Source organism: Pelophylax lessonae, assembly GCF_965119305.1.
Source record: "Pelophylax lessonae genome assembly, chromosome: 8".
NCBI lineage: Eukaryota > Metazoa > Chordata > Amphibia > Anura > Ranidae > Pelophylax > Pelophylax lessonae.
The window spans coordinates 149,514,735-149,528,838 of NC_138775.1; the positions used below are offsets into that span (position 1 = coordinate 149,514,735).

Genomic DNA, 14,104 nt, shown 5'->3' on the forward strand with positions numbered 1-14,104 from the left:
TGCCCTGTCCCCGTTAGCTCGCGCGCAGAAGCGAACGCATATGCAAGTCCCGCCCACATATGTAAACGGTGTTCAAACCACACATGGGAGGTATCGCCGCGATCGTTAGAACAAGAGCAATAATTTGAGCCCTAGACCTCCTCTGTAACACTAAGCTGGTAACCTGTAGAAATTTTTAAAATGTTGCCTATGGGGATTTTTAAATACCAATGTTTGGCGCCATTCTGTGAGCGTGCGCAATTTTGAAGCATGACATGTTGGGTATCTAATTACTCGGCGTAACATTATCTTTCACATTATGGAAAAAAATTGGGCTACATTTACTGTTTTCTTATTTTTTAATTTAAAAAAGTGAATTTTTTCAAAAAAATTGCCTTTGGAAGACTGCTGCGCAGATAAAGTGTGATAAAAAATATTGCAATGATCTCCATTTTATTCTCTAGGGTCTCTGCTAAAAAAAAATATATAATGTTTGGGGGTTCTAAGTAGTTTTCTAGCAAAAAAAAATGATTTTAGCTTGTAAACACCAAGTGTCAAAAATAGGCCCAGCCTTAAAGTGGATAAATGGACAACTTTGTGTAAAGTGCTACTTGGATGTTAGGCCTCTGTATGTGGCTAGGCTGTGTAAAAGTGTTACACATGTGGTATCGCCATACTCAGGAGGAATAGCAGAATGTATTTTGGGGTGCAATTTTTGCTATGTGCATGCTATGTGTTGGAAATATTTCATAAATGGACAACTTTGTGTAAAAAAAATGCATTTTCATTTTCTTTCCACAGTTTCCAAAAACTTGTGGAAAAAAATGACACGTTCAAAAGACTCATTATGCCTCCAAAATTTTACGTTGGGGCGTTTGCTTTCCAAAATGTGTAATTTATGCTCCTAGAATGCCGGACGGTGCTACTTGGATGTTAGGCCTCTGTATGTGGCCAGGCTGTGAAAAAGTCTCACACATGTGGTATCGCCATACTCAGGAGGAGTAGTAGAATGTATTTTGGGGTGTAGTTGCAAGTATATATATGCTGTGTGAGAGAAATAACCTGTTAATACGTCAATTTGTGAAAAAAATAAATAAAAAAAAAATATTCATTTTGCAAAGAATTGTGGGAAAAAAATACAACTTCAAAAAACTCACCATGCCCCTTATTAAATACATTGGAATGTCTACTTTCCAAAAAGGGGTCATTTGGGGGGTATTTGTACTTTCCTGACTTTTTAGTGTCTCAAGAAATGAGATAGGCCTTCAGTACATCAGGTGTGATCAAGTAAGGTCAATTTTCAATGATTAGCGCCATAACTTGTGGACTCTAGAACTTTCACAAAGACCAAATAATATACACTTATTTGGGTTATTTTTACCAAAAATAAGTAGCAGTATAAATTTTGGCCAAAATTTGTGAAGAAAAATGACAAATTTGCAAAATTTTATGACAGAAACAAAGAAAAATGCGTTTTTTCACAATATTTTCAGTCTTTTTTTATTTATAGCACAAAAAATAAAAAACCCAGTAGTGATTAAATACCATCAAAAGAAAGCTCTATTTGTGTGAAGAAAAGGAAACAAATTTTTTATGGGTACAGTGTTGCATTACTGAGTAATTGTCATTCAAAGTGTGAGAGCGCTGAAAGCTGAAAATCGGTCTGGGCAGGAAGGGGGTGAAAGTGCACTGTAGGCAAGTGGTTAAGGGGAGCCAAATTTTCATTTGTTAAGTCAACTAATTCTACTGTAAAAATTTTCCAACTTGTCAAAGGTAAGGATGATCTTCAGGGCTGGGTTTACCATGAGTTTGACTTGAACCCAAGTATTTCACAGTTCAAAAAAAATAAAAAATTATGGTTCCCAACAGCCTTTGGTTATGGCGCTTTTCCACTGCATGTAACCGAACGGTTTAGCATGCTTTTGCGCTTTTCCACTGCATGGTACCGCATGGTACGTGTTAGAATGGTTCGCTACAGTACGGTACGGCGGCGCTTTTCCACTACATGGTACGTCTCGTACGACTTGCTTAAACAGTACCACCTCAGTTGGGGTTCCAAGCGGGCCGTACCGATACCATATCCCACAATCCTTTGCATGCAGCATTGATTGTTTGTCACTACTAGCCACTGATTGGTCAGAGAATTGTTGTAATCCCACCCACTTACTACTAAGTACAACAACAGTGGAAAAGCAAACCGAGCCGAGTAGAGCCTATACAGTGCTGAAAGGTGCCGACTCATACCACGCAGTGGAAAAGTAAACTGAGACGAGCTGTGCCAAGCAGTGCCGAGTGCAGCCGAGCCGGTACTTGCAGTGGAAAAGTGCCATTAGTGTGTGTTAGAAGAGACATGGTGTAAGTAGGAAAGGTCACCATCTGTTTATAGGTAGTGTTTATAGAGAGAGCTAGGTGCTGCCACAGCTGCTGCTGCTTTTGCTGGTGAGAATCTCTATATTCACAAAGAGGCACAGACACAATTATGTTGTGTTGGAAAGTCATATAGCAAATGAGAGAGAAATCACACAGTGTGCACAGTGAGAGTTAGGTGCTGCTGGTGAATGCTGGAAATGTCTACATTTATAGCATTGATTCATAGACACAATGTTTTAGACACCCCTGTAGAAGATTAAAGAATGTTTGAAGGGAGATATACATTTTATGTATAAGGCATGTCATAGGCCTTTAGTTGTTTACATTTTTTAGGGGGTTACCCATTTATTTCACTTTCAGTTAGGTTTAAAATAATGTGTGTGTGTGTGTTAGGGTTTAGTGTTTTGAAAAAGTGTTAAATATTGTGCTTGCATGTACTCATTAGTGTGTGAATAATGTTGATTTTTTTATGAAAAGCTGGCTTATGTGGGTTCTGTTAAAATAGCAACTTAATAAAAATTTTATTTAAAGACTGTGTATGTACCCACTGTAATATTTGGGGGTATTTTTGTTCACTGAAAAAAACACTCTAATGTTATGTTTTCTATTGAAAGCTGTCTGGTGTGGGTTCTGTTGAAAAAATGTCAAAGTAAAAGTGTTTAAATGTTGTGAGCATACTTACTACAATATTTTGAGGGCTTTTTTAGTGAAAAAAAAAGCATTGTAACGTTGATTTTTGGAAAAAGGGGCCTAATCAAAGTGTTTAAATACTGTACCAGAATGCACTGCAATATTTTGTGAACTTTTAGAGTGAAATAAACAAATGACTTTATCAAGGGATAATGCCTTGATAAAGTCACGTTAATGCTGTGACGCAACACGTCAGGAGAAGCGTCTGACGTCACGTCCGGTCTACGGCCGAGACCGGAAGTCCCTGGATTACAGTGCCTGACTACTGCCACGCTACTTTATGCTACCTACATGCTGTTATATCAATAATTGAATGTGAGTTCATTACTTTATACTTTTTCAATAAATGTTTTAAACGTACTACACTATGAAGTGCTCCCTTTTATCTATGGTTTGAGTCTCAAACCTTACTCAGGATATTCCCCCTTGATGCTTGATGCTGGTTTCCCAAAGGATTTAAAGAGCCTGCCTCAAAGGGACCATCACTGGACCTCTATTCCTATATCGGAGACCCTGTTACCTATTGGTACAAACGCTCATTAAGAGTGTTTTGGAGGTGAGCGGCCATTTCACTAATTTATGGATTTATGCTCACCACCACAGTGCTATTAGTTTCCCGCACCATAGGAGTTTCCCGCAGATTGCCGGCAATATCTCTTTACCAGCACTTTTTTATGAACTTGTATACTTATTTCTATGATTCCATTATTTATTGGGGTTGATTGAGCGCCGGTTCTATTCATATTTTCATTTTTCCTTTATGTATGTGGAGACACTGCTAGGAATTGACTGCTGATTACCAGGCCCCATCTTTTCAGTGTATTACATTTTTATATATATTCTTTACTCTATATACCATATATTATACATTCCTCTGGTCCGCTTATTACATCTGGTCAATGGTTAGGGCATAGGTTTATCCCATTTTTTACTTTTTTTTTAATCTGGCAGGCTGGTTGTACCCATGTTGATCAATTGATCAACCCGGTACATTCAGCCTGCCCACTAAAGGTTCAAATCTCGTCCTGTTCCTGCTGAACTGGCTGAGATTCAAACTGTGTATGGCTGCCCTAAGGTATGGGTAAACCAAGGAAGTTAGTTGCAGCCGAGACAGAAAGCTTTATTAAAGTGGACGTAATCATAGCAACAGTTTCATTCAAGCCATTGCCCTATCAAGTTCATAGGTCAGGCTTTGAGAAAAGATGCAAAGTGGCAGACACTGTTTTCTTGCTGTGATTACTACAATTTCACCTATATAAATGAGGTATAGTATACATAAACTGGAATTATGAATATGGTACTATGCAATTTTGTTATGGGGGTGCGTGGTTATAGGAAAAGTTTATCTTCATTAGGAGCAGTTAGCTTTACCTTTTGACCTTTAAATAGACTCATAAAGAAAGAAGTTCCCCTATTGTTGGGACTTTTAAGGCACTTTGAAAAATCACAGAGTATATAATATCATAAATTTTATTGTAGAAGTCATAACAAAAAGTGAATCATTAAAAAACAGCGAGCAGTGTATACCATAATACAGAATGCAAATTGGAGTAAGGTTACACAGCAATTGGAACCCGATGCATTTCAAAGTCGCACAACTTCTTCTTCAGGGGTAGGTCTGTGAGTACTCCTCTATAATTAAGTTCATAAGTACAAAGTCAATACAGATATTTTCACATTACCAAAAAAAAATATATATATATATATATATATATATATATATATATGCAAATTAGTATATATATGCAAATTAGGAACAACATTATGGAGGAGTAATTCAACACTTACATCCACTGCGACTCTGTAGCGATTACACTGCTAATTTAAAAACAAAAGGTCAAACGATAATCTGCCTGATGGATCAAAGAAATCATCAAATATCCTGGAAAAGTGGGATCACAGTAAGCCAGTGAGGGAATGCACCCCATGGTATTAGCCTCTGGACGGCTGGAGTCCAAAAAGGAAGGGAGCCTAGCAAGAAAAAGAATATGCAAAGTGACAACTAGTGTTCACAGCATATTCCTATGTTAGCTCACAGTAGTATGGTAGAAATTAGTATGAAAGGGCAGGTACAATATTGAGTGATGGGACATTATGTATCTGTAAAAATGATACATTAGCTAGTATATGTCAAGGAAAAAAGAAAAATAAATAAAAAATAAAATAACAATAGAAAAGTCTTAGTAGAAAAAATATATATAAAACATATATACTGTATAAGAAAATATCTCATTGTGTGAGTCTAAAAAGGAGGGAGTTTCTTTAGTAATATCTGTAAGTAAGGGGCTTAAAAAAATATATTCCTGCGAGGTAGAGAGCAGAAAATATTAACACATACCTTATATTACACAGAGCTATATGTCCCACAACTGGAGCTTGCAGCAGGCACAGCACAAATGCCCGCTGCAAGGCCGGTTTAAATACTACCTGTAAGACACCCGGCGCATGCTCAAAACCTCCTTTCAACCGTGCAACACACAGCGGGTAGGTCTTCCGTGTTGGTGGAGTGCAAGGACCAGTTGCAGCTCCTCCGCATCATCCTTTGGTGATGCATGCGCACGCAATGGGCACGCATACTAGCTAATGTATCTTTATTACAGATACATAATGTCCCATGGAATAAACACAGAGTGATAACCGCGCTAAGGTGAAAAAGATTAGGAAGCAGCGACTTCAAGTGTGACCACACCCTTGGATAGTAAATAGAAAAAATAAGTCGCGCTGAGTGATATGGATTAAACAAATAAATGTCCAAACAATCAAATGTCCCAAAATGTCAACTTGAAATGGTGAAAAACGAGAATTCATGAACAAACTCCAAGGTCTCTTAGGAAATGTGCTTACCAAACGACCACTAAAAATCTGCCAGATTCATATGTCGAGGTGTATTCACAGGCCAGGGAGATTGACTGGAGTTCATATGCCAGGATCCTCGATGAGTGATGTCATAAATTGAACATGAAAGAAAAAATCTCCATAGTGTGATACCGTACAAATATTGAATGTAGTGATCAACTATATAGATCAGATTGGATTCCACCACCAATTATGTGAAATATCCCTGACCAAATGTGCAGCAGCTTACCAAATAAAGGAATTAAGCCAGTGAATAACCCAGTGTTGGGAAAAAAAGGATGAAGGGGAAACCACCACCGATTGTGAAGCCTCTTACCAGATGAAAAATAAAGTGAGCAAAACACGGTTATTTCCAGATGCACCAAGAAGCCAACACGACACCCAAGAGCACTGCAAGCCTCTTACCAGATGATAAATGATATGCACAGTATGGTCACTTGTTGCGCTTCCCCATCATAGGCAGATAACTCCGGGACCAAATGGCATCAATAGATATTGCTGTAGAGTTCTCAGTACCAGGGTAATAAATTACACCAGCCCAAGTAAAAAGAAAAGCGCCAATAGTGTAATATATTCTAACACAATTTATTAAAAAAGGAAAGGCACTTACAAACATAAGTATAAAAAGTCACGAAGGATGAGAAGCCGCCGGCCGGACGGCAAAGCGCATCCGCTCCTTAGATAAACTTCCGGGAATGTTTATCTAAGGAGCGGATGCGCTTTGCCGTCCGGCCGGCGGCTTCTCATCCTTCGTGACTTTTTATACTTATGTTTGTAAGTGCCTTTCCTTTTTTAATAAATTGTGTTAGAATATATTACACTATTGGCGCTTTTCTTTTTACTTGGGCTGGTGTAATTTATTACCCTGGTACTGAGAACTCTACAGCAATATCTATTGATGCCATTTCGTCCCGGAGTTATCTGCCTATGATGGGGAAGCGCAACAAGTGACCATACTGTGCATATCATTTATCATCTGGTAAGAGGCTTGCAGTGCTCTTGGGTGTCGTGTTGGCTTCTTGGTGCATCTGGAAATAACCGTGTTTTGCTCACTTTATTTTTCATCTGGTAAGAGGCTTCACAATCGGTGGTGGTTTCCCCTTCATCCTTTTTTTCCCAACACTGGGTTATTCACTGGCTTAATTCCTTTATTTGGTAAGCTGCTGCACATTTGGTCAGGGATATTTCACATAATTGGTGGTGGAATCCAATCTGATCTATATAGTTGATCACTACATTCAATATTTGTACGGTATCACACTATGGAGATTTTTTCTTTCATGTTCCATTTACGACATCACTCATCGAGGATCCTAGCATATGAACTCCAGTCAATCTCCCTGGCCTGTGAATACACCTTGACATATGAATCTGGCAGATTTTTAGTGGTCGTTTGGTAAGCACATTTCCTAAGAGACCTTGGAGTTTGTTCAAGATTCTCGTTTTTCAACACCATTTCAAGTTGACATTTTGGGACATTTGTTTGGACATTTATTTGTTTAATCCATATCACTCAGCGCGACTTATTTTTTCTACATAATGTCCCATCACTCAATATTTTACATGCCCTTTCATACTATTTTCTACCATACTACTGTGAGCTAACATAGGAATATGCTGTGAACACTAGTTGTTACTTTGAATATTCTTTTCCTTGCTAGGCTCCCTTCCTTTTTGGACTCCAGCCGTCCAGAGGCTAATACCACGGGGTGCATTCCCTCACTGGCTTGCTGTGATCCCACTTTTCCAGAATATTTGATGATTTCTTTGATCCATCAGGCGGATTATCATTTGAACTTTTGTTTTTAAATTAGCAGTGTAATCACTACAGAGTCGCAGTGGATGTAAGTGTTGTATTACTCCTCCATTATGTTGTTACTAATTGGCATATATATATATATATATATATATATATATATATATATACATATACATATATATATATACATATATATATATATATATATATATATATATATATATATATATATATATATGTGTATATATATATATATATATATATATATATATATATATATATATATATATATATATATATATATATATATATATATATATATATATATATATGTATATATATATATATATGTATATGTATATGTATATATATATATATATAATTTTATAATTTTATATATATATATATATATTATTTGGTAGTGTGAAAATGTCTGTATTGACTTTGTACTTATGAACTTAATTATAGAGGAGTACTCACAGACCTACCCCTGAAGAACAAGTTGTGCGACTTCGAAATGCATTGGGTTCCAATTGCTGTGTAACCTTACTCCTATTTGCATTCTGTATTCTGGTATACACTGCTCGCTGTTTTTTAATGATTCACTTTTTGTTATGACTTCTACAATAAAATGTATATTATATTATACTCTGTGATTTTTCAAAGTGCCTTAAAAGTCCCAACAATAGGGGAACTTCTTTCTTTATTAATACTAGGGATGTGGCACGGTTTTCAGTGTTTCCATTGAGAATAACTCTCTTTACATAGACTCAAGTGGAAATTGGATAAACCCATGGGTAGAAAAACAGAAATAAAACATGGAGGTGCACACCAATGCCTCCTTATAGGGGAGTTTATTCTGGGTGTTTCAGTCCCCATTGCACTTCCTAGGTGTCTGACAAGCCTACGAGAATGAAGTATCTGCAATGCACAAGTTCACTTGGGTGTGTGGCCTTGAACAACAGTATCCTAATAATTAGGAAAGATTGCATCTATGAAGAGTTACCTTAAGATTTTTCCAGAAGAAAGAGGTCGTATTTGTGAGGATACAGGAAGTGGAAGGCCATTTTTTAGCCAGTTGATTTGTGGTGTTGGATCACCAGTTACAAAACATTCAATATTTACTGATGTCTCCAAAGCTGCTGCCATTGACACTGGTTGCCCCTCATTATCAGCAATCTTGGGAGGAACTGAAATACAGTAAACAAATGATAAATACGTTTATACACAATATGAACAGTAAGCTTACATGTCAAAATGAGACACCATAAAGTTAGAGTTTGCTTAGATAATACTATATCCAGAAAAGCAGAGTAAATTGTTGTTTTTATTGATTAGTCCTCACTAAAACAGCGAAGAAGGGAAGAAAGGAAAAGAAGGGAAACTACGGGAAAAAAAAGAAAGGAAAGGAAGGAAGGGAAAGAAAGAAAAGGTAAGAAGGAAACGAGAGGGAAAGGAAGGAAGACAGGGAAGAGAAAGAGAAAGAAAAGGGAGTTGGTGCTTTTATTCTGTCTAATTTTGTATTGGACCTACAGGAAAATACTATTACGACAGTATGTGATTTTGATAGGTGTGAATGAAAGTGGGAATAATGTATTATGTTTATACAAACAGTTGGCATTACTTCGGGCTGCTGTTGGGCTCTGTGAAGGAGCGTAGTGATGGAGTGTAGTGCATCGCAACACCTTTGGCTGAAAGAATGTACAGCGAGTCCTATTTATTTTTCAGTGCACACCACCGGTTGTGTCAACTGAACCAATAGAATGTTAGGCAAGTTGCTTGTCTGTGTGTTGGGACGGAATTATTCAAGACTGCCCAGTGCATATGGCGTGAATAGGTCATTAGGGAACAATAGCAAACACAAGATCTATTAATATTTACATGTTCATACTAAGCTTGAGTTGTGGGGAGGAACAACAGTTTATACATTCCATCTTTACAGTAGCAGTACAGATACAGTATCTTCCACAACACTGCTAAAACAATGGGAAAGACTTAAATAGAAGGGGTGGGGCTTAAGAGCAACAGGAATTCAGCATTGTCATGAAATATCATGCAACATTTAATTTCCACTAGGAAGTCTGTCTCCTGTGGATGCCAGATGGAGATTTAGCAAATGCTTGGATTTTTAGGCAAGGTAATATCAAACAAAGGGCATGGGAAGCATGGGAAGTGGCCTGGGGGACATGTACCAAGGCAAAAAAGAAGTTAAAAAAATATTGCTCAAATCGCTCAAAAGGCAAAATTCAGAAATCTTCTAATTATGTTTGTGGGATGCTTTAAAGTTGAACTTTATTTTAAAGAATATTATGATTCTCCAGGCCAGCAAAAGTGACTCCGTATTGTGGCATCACATAAACTGCATGTGTAATTGTTTACTTTTACTCAACAACCTAATATGATTAAATTCTACATGAAAAAAAAAATCTTCATTAGGTTTTTTTTTTTCAAAGACAATTTATCTTTGCGTTTGTGTCGAGTTTTGCTGGAAGTGAAGGGACAATAAAGCTATAAATCTATTGCACGTTAAATGCCAGTGCCAAACAGTGGCAATTCAAGCCATTTAGTTTCCAGTGATCCTATTTTCTGTATCACTCTATATTCTGTGCAAAACAAAATATCAACCCAGAGTGCACTTAATGTGATTCTAAAGGTTTGTTTTTTTTTTTTTTTTAAATAATAAACATGTCATACTTACCTGCTCTCTGCAATGGTTTTGCCCAGAGCATCCCCGATCCTCCTCCTCTGAGGTCTCCCACCGGTACCCCTCCCCCCCACTAGTGCCCCCATAAAAAACCTGCTTGCTGTGGCAGCACTCTTGGTTGCTCTCTCCTGTCAATGGATAGCTTGGCTTGGCCCGCCCCCAGCTCTCTCCTCACTGGCTTTGAATGACAGCAGCAGGAGTAAAAGGCTCCTGCCAGTGCCTCAATCTGAGGAGAGAGGGAGCCGATAGAGCAGCTGCTCTTGAGCACAGTAATGGATCAAGATTGGGCTGGGGGCAGGGCTGCACATGGAAGGCTTTTTACTTTAATGCAGAAAAAACCTTCTACCAGTTTAATATCTCCAAAGCAAAATCCTACATTCCAGAGATGAGGCAGTTGTTTTGCTGAACTATAAAATAACATTTGCATGTTTCAGAGACAACAGCCAAACATATGGAACAGTGGATGGAGAGAATGGAAGCAGATTAATTTGGATCTGCAGCAGCAATCTAAGAGGAGGAGATTTTTTTGTTCCAGAAATAACAACTAGGGTGTGTTATTGCAAAGATATAAGCCATACATATTGCAAAGGCTCATTGCACATAATGCAAGCATCTGTATTTTGTCAAATGACTTTGAAAAAATTTCACTTTAATATGTCACTTTTAAGAGTCAGAAATATTTCACGGACATGCTGTACACAATGTTAGTTTTTTTGGAATACAATGGTAGTGGTTAGCACTTTCACCTAGCAGCAAGAGGGTCGCTGGTTCGAATCCCAACCACGACACTACCTGCCTGGAGTTTGCATGTTCTCCCTGTGCCTGCGTGGGTTTCCTCTGGGAACTCCGGTTTCCTCCCACACTCCAAAGACATGCTGGTAGGTTAATTGGATCCTGTATAAAAAAATTGGCCCTACTGTGTATGCATGTGAGTTAGGGACCTTAGATTGTAAGCTCCTTGAGGGCAGGGACTGATGTGAATGTGCAATGTACATGTAAAGCGCTGCGTAAATTGACAGCGCTATATAAGTACCTGAAATAAATAAAATAAATAAAAAAATAAGACAAAGAATTTGGCAAAAATTTGACTAAATTTTCCAGAACCACAAGCAAGAAAAACAGAACTGATTTGTTTGGCAGTATGTATCCCTTTTTAGCTAAGTTGCAATGAGAGAACACTAAGGGGTTGTTTTACTAAAACAGTTGAGTGCAAAATCTGGTACAGCTGTGCATGTTAGCCAATCAGCTTCTAACTTCAGCTTGTTCAATTAAGCTTTGACAAAAAAAAAAACCCCGCAAGATTAGTTTCTATGCAGAGCTGCACCAGATTTTGCACTTTCTAGTTTTAGTAAAGCAAACCTATAGATTCCATCCTTTTAAACAGATAACAGTGTATTTTTTGGAAACCAAAGACCTGAAAAATTGTACATATTTGCAGCATAAAAAGAACAGAGAGAGGTATAGGAGGCACTGCCCAATATAGGTGTGTGATATTTGTGCAGGTATTGTCCACTTGCCTTTTAAGGGGAACCAGGAAGTGACGTGATGACTCTCAAAGACCTGGGGCTTTGAGCGACATCTAATCACTTCCGGTTTCTGACTCTTCGGTCCGTGGAGCGCAGGGGGTCCCAGGCAAAGTGTTTATCATATGCGCATTTATTTCTACAGGGAAAGGCTGGATAAAAAGGAAAGGCTGGATAAAATTAACACAAATAAATCGCCAGGCCCAGGTGGCGTACATCCGAGGGTACTCAAAGAACTTAGTAAAACTATATTTAGACCACTGTTCCTGATCTTTGCTGACAGTATTATGACAGGAACTGTACCAGGTGGTTGGAGGAAAGCTAACGTGATACCGATATTCAAAAGAGGGCAGAGGCATATCCAGGGAAATCATAGGCTGGTTAGCCTGACGTCAACAGTATGTAGACTTCTGGAAGGGATGATAAGGGACCATATCCAAGAGTTTGCTAAAGACAACAACATCATCAGCAGTAATCAGCATGGGTTTACAAAAGGGCGTTCTTGTCAAACCAATCTGTTAACATTCTACAAGGAAGTGAGCTGTGAGCTAGATAGGGGGAGACCAGTGGATGTGTTGTACCTGGATTTTACTAAGGCGTTTGATACAGTTCCCCACAAGCGCTTCATTTATAAAATAAGGTCTGCAGGCATTGACCACAAGGTTTGCTCTTGGAACTGGTTAGGAGGGCATGTCCAAAGGGTGGTAATAAATAACGCATACTCAGACTGGTCTGGGGTGGTAAGTGGGGTCCCTCAAGGCTCAGTCCTGGGACCAACCTTGTTCAATTTATTCATAAACAGCATTGAGGGCGGGATCATTAGCACAATTTCAGTTTTTGCGGATGACACAAAATTGGGCAGGGCAATAACTTCACAACATGAGGCAGAAATCTTACAGAATGACCTGAACAAAATAACAGAGTGGGCAACTACATGGCAAATGAGGTTTAATGTGGAGAAGTGTAAGGTTTTGCACTTGGGGACTAAAAACATAAAAGCACAATACACTTTAGGGGGGTACCTTTGGGGTAAACAAACATGGAGAAAGATCTGGGAGTCTTAGTAGAGGATAGACTTGGCAATAGCATGCAGCTAAGCTGCAGCTGCCAAAGCCAGCAGGATGTTAGCATGCATAAGGAAGAGAGGATGTATTCCAGAGATAAAACTATAATCCTTCCACTTTATAAAACTCTGGTCCGACCGCCTCTGGAGTATTCTGTCTAGTTCTGGTCGCCAGTCCTCAGAAGGGATGTGTTGGAGCTGGAGAGAGTCCAGAGAAGGGCAACTAAACTAGTTAGGGGATTGGAGGACCTTAATTATGAAGAGCATTTAAATTGCTTGATTTATTCTCCTTGGAGAAGAGAAGCCGGATACGGGACATGATAGTGATTTACAAATACCTCAACGTTGATCTCAGCATAGAAAAAAAATTATTCAGTCGCAAGGATTGCATGAGGACACGAGGCCATACAATGCAATTAGAGGAGAGACATTTTAACCTCAGGCAACGCAGGGGGTTCTTTACTGTTAGGGCTACAAGACTTTGGAATTCTCTGCCACAAAAGGTAGTTACTGCGGGAAGTATAGCTACTTTCAAAAGACTCTTGGACATACATCTCAAGGATCAGAACATTCAGGGGTATGTGAAATATTTATGGCCACACACACCTACACAGGTTGAACTGGATAGACTATAGTCTTTATTCAACCTCAACTACTATGTAACTATGTAACTGTATGTAACTACATGATTGTTAGTGCATTTTTGGCCTTTTAATATTAAAACTATCATACGCAATCACACTATGAGATGCTTCATTGTCCACCCATGTCCACATGAGTATTTTCATTGACCATATTTGGTGAGAAGGGGGAGGAGAGACCAGACATTTTCTTCTAAGGGATTAGAAGTGGTTACACACAGTGCCTGTTGCCTCTGCAGGGGTGCAGCCATCTATTGAGTGTAGGTCCGAGGGGGAGCACAAGTTTTTTCCACCCATTCAGTTGGATATTGTTGCACGGATATTCAAGCACAAGTCACTTTGGATTGGGACAGTTTTTATGGACTTCTGATATTATTTGCTCTATTGCACAGTAAATACCTCTCTTGCATATATGCATATTTGATTTAATAAAGTAGAACTTTAGTTAAAACTTTTCATTTTGGATAGAGGAAGACCCCTGTCAGATTATTTTTTTTTTGCCATCTGTGTACCATTGCA

At 38.5% G+C, this 14,104-nt stretch overlaps 1 protein-coding gene across 1 annotated transcript in view; it reads right to left on the minus strand.

Annotated features, from left to right (window-relative positions):
• HMCN1 (hemicentin 1) overlaps positions 1 to 14,104 on the minus strand; it is a 452,754-nt gene that overhangs the window by 148,083 nt on the left and 290,567 nt on the right. The window contains exon 66 of the mRNA XM_082265585.1: positions 8,661 to 8,844. Coding sequence (XP_082121711.1) covers positions 8,661 to 8,844 — 184 coding nt within the window. The remainder of the gene's footprint in view (positions 1 to 8,660; positions 8,845 to 14,104) is intronic.